The sequence below is a fragment of the Acanthisitta chloris genome, unplaced genomic scaffold, assembly GCF_000695815.1.
Source record: "Acanthisitta chloris isolate BGI_N310 unplaced genomic scaffold, ASM69581v1 scaffold40659, whole genome shotgun sequence".
NCBI classification, from domain to species: domain Eukaryota; kingdom Metazoa; phylum Chordata; class Aves; order Passeriformes; family Acanthisittidae; genus Acanthisitta; species Acanthisitta chloris.
In genome coordinates this window covers 4,251-6,742 of record NW_008690425.1, presented here as the reverse complement: position 1 = coordinate 6,742, position 2,492 = coordinate 4,251, and the positions used below count along the sequence as shown (strand labels likewise).

The 2,492-nt window shown below is 57.9% G+C and overlaps 1 protein-coding gene across 1 annotated transcript; it reads left to right on the top strand.

Annotated features, from left to right (window-relative positions):
* Positions 1-79: 79 nt before the first annotated feature.
* On the top strand, positions 80-1,753 carry TUSC2 (tumor suppressor candidate 2; the record flags this gene model as incomplete). The annotated part of the gene is made up of 2 exons (XM_009081802.1): positions 80-200; positions 1,688-1,753. Coding segments are annotated over 2 exons (187 nt in total), but the record flags the coding sequence as incomplete, so codon positions are not given.
* Between the last annotated feature and the right edge of the window lie 739 nt (positions 1,754-2,492).

Here is a 2,492-nt window from a genome sequence, read left to right as displayed (position 1 = left end):
CCCCCGGCCTCCTGCCCGGTTCGGGGCGCGGGGAGCTCGGCAGGCTCTCACCCACCCGCCTCCCTTCTCCTCTCGGCAGCTCCATGTATTACGATGAGGATGGGGATCTTGCTCACGAGTTCTACGAGGAGACAATCGTCACCAAGAACGGGAGGAAGCGCGCTAAGCTGAAGAGGATCCACAAGAACCTGATACCTCAGGTAACGTGGGGGAGAGTGAGTGTAAAGCACCACGGTGAGAGCTGATGTCCAGCTTTACGGGAGCCTTCTCCCTTAGGGCATCTTCTTGCCGGAGCAGGGGAAGGCTTTCTTCTCCTACCCCAATCCTGCCTCAGAGCTACAACTCCTGTGTGTTCTGAGACACACCTCACCTGTCACCTGGTGAGGCAGTGGCAGAAGAGGGAGAGCTGGTGAAACCTTCCAGCTGCCCTGTCCAGAGAGAAGTGATGCCTGAGCCTTTCAGAGCTTCCAGGCAGGGGAAGGTAGCTCAGCTGGGTATGTGTTGGCTCAGCTGGTGTCTTGTCACTGCAGAGGGCCAGGCCCTGGCTTGGGGAGCTGCAGCCAGAGCCCGTCACCCACTGACATGACTATACATGTCCCCTCCAGCTGCTCAGTAGTGTTGACAGCTCTCTGTTTTGTACCTCAGTGCAAAAGTCTCCTCTTAAAATAAGCAGCTGGTGTGAAGCTGAGTGGGGGTGGGACACCAACTGAGAGTCTTGATGCAGGGGAAAGATAGCCTGCATGTAGGGAAGCTTCTGGGGACATAAGTGGAGAAAAGGGCAGATCAAACCAGGACTAGAGAGACCCTGCAGGAATCTTTCCTAAGTAAGCAGAAAGGCACGGCTGTAGCAAGCACTGGGTCAAGCCATCAGTGTGCTGTGAGGGGTGGACAGCCCCTAGTGGGATGCGACCTCTGAGTGTGCTGCACAGGCAGTTATGGAGGGAAACATTTGGTGCTGCTGCTTGGGCTGGCATTCTCACAAAGGTGGGACTGGGCTGTGGGTCTCACTCCTAGTTGATGTGGGTTGAAAGTCACCCAGCTGGAAAGCTCTGCTAAGCCAGAGAGAGCAGGTACCAGAACTGAATAACCCTTTGCTGGCTCAGGCTTCGCTCTGGCTCTGTGGGTGCAGGCCCAGCCCTGACCCCTGCTCTCTCCTCGGCCCCCAGCCCCCACCTGCCAGTGGGTCCTCCTGGTGCTGTAACAGGAGAAGGCTTGGACGGGGAACGGCGCCTGTAGCTGGTGTGGAGGGAGTGTGCATTCAGCAGCCTCCTCTCTGCATAGAAAGCTGCTTGTCTTGTGCGCCAGCTGCCCCGGCAGTGTTCTCTCAGAGAGCTCCTTTCATTCTGTTAAATCCCGTGAATGAAAGGTGCCGGATGAAAAGCCCAGACGGCTGATATCTGCCAGTCACGCACCAGCTGCTGCACGGGCAGTGCCTGGCAGAGCAGCTCCCTCCTTTCTCGCCCTGCCATGCCCCCCAGCCGTGCCACCCCTGGCTCCCCAGGGACGGGTTCGAAGGGCAGAGTGCTTGTGCTTTTTCCTGCTGCTGTTCAGGCATACCTGGTGGCACAGCTGCTCTATGGACTCTGGTTCCTTGAGGGCACTGTGTCCTTTCATACAGGGTGACTGGCAGAGCTTGAGGGTGTTGTTTGTTGGACCCTTCTGCTCACCACTCTGACTCTTCTTTCAGGGCATAGTGAAACTAGAGCACCCTCGCATCCATGTGGATTTCCCGGTGATCATTTGCGAGGTGTGAGTCCCAGACACTGCTGCCCATGGGTGGGAGGCCCTGCCCTACTGCCCCCAGCCTCACCAGGCCTGGCTGCGTTGTGTTCCCACCCGAGGAGGACTCCGGGCACGCGGCGGGACAGCGGCTCTCCCCTCGCCCGGAGGTGAGGCAGGACAGAGCAGGCCCTCGCAGGAGATGGGTGACCTTGTGCAACGACTGCTTAAAAATATCCTCGCTTGAGTCTGAAGACTTAAAATACCTTTTGTAGCCTCTAGCCGACGTTTGATGGGTAACTGGAACTGCAAACGAGCTGCTGTGTTTGAGCTGTTAAGGGCAGAGCAAACCTGCACTTCCCACCAGAGGAAATCCCCTGCTTCTCAGGTATGGGGCCCAGGGAGAGCCAGGGCAAGGTCATGCTCTGCCCAAGGTCCCTGGGGCCCACAGGTTAGATGGCCAGTGTTGCAGCGTGTCACTTGACACAGGTGTGATGTGATGCTCCCCTGGATGGGTCTGTTGATGGAGGATAAACTGGGCAGGCTGAGGGGTCTGGTCTTGAAGCACATCTGGCTGGCTGCTGTGTTCCTCTTGGGAAAGGGAGGACAGAGCTCAGATGCTGCTCTCTTGGATCTCAGTCTCTTTTCCCTGTGTGTTTCACCGCTGGCTCTGGGGCGGTTGGCTTTGCTGCTGCCTGCTGGAGATCTCTGCAGTCCATGGCCACTGCTGGTGGCAGCAGGGTCCCAGCTCTGCAGTGGACTTGCCTCCCCCA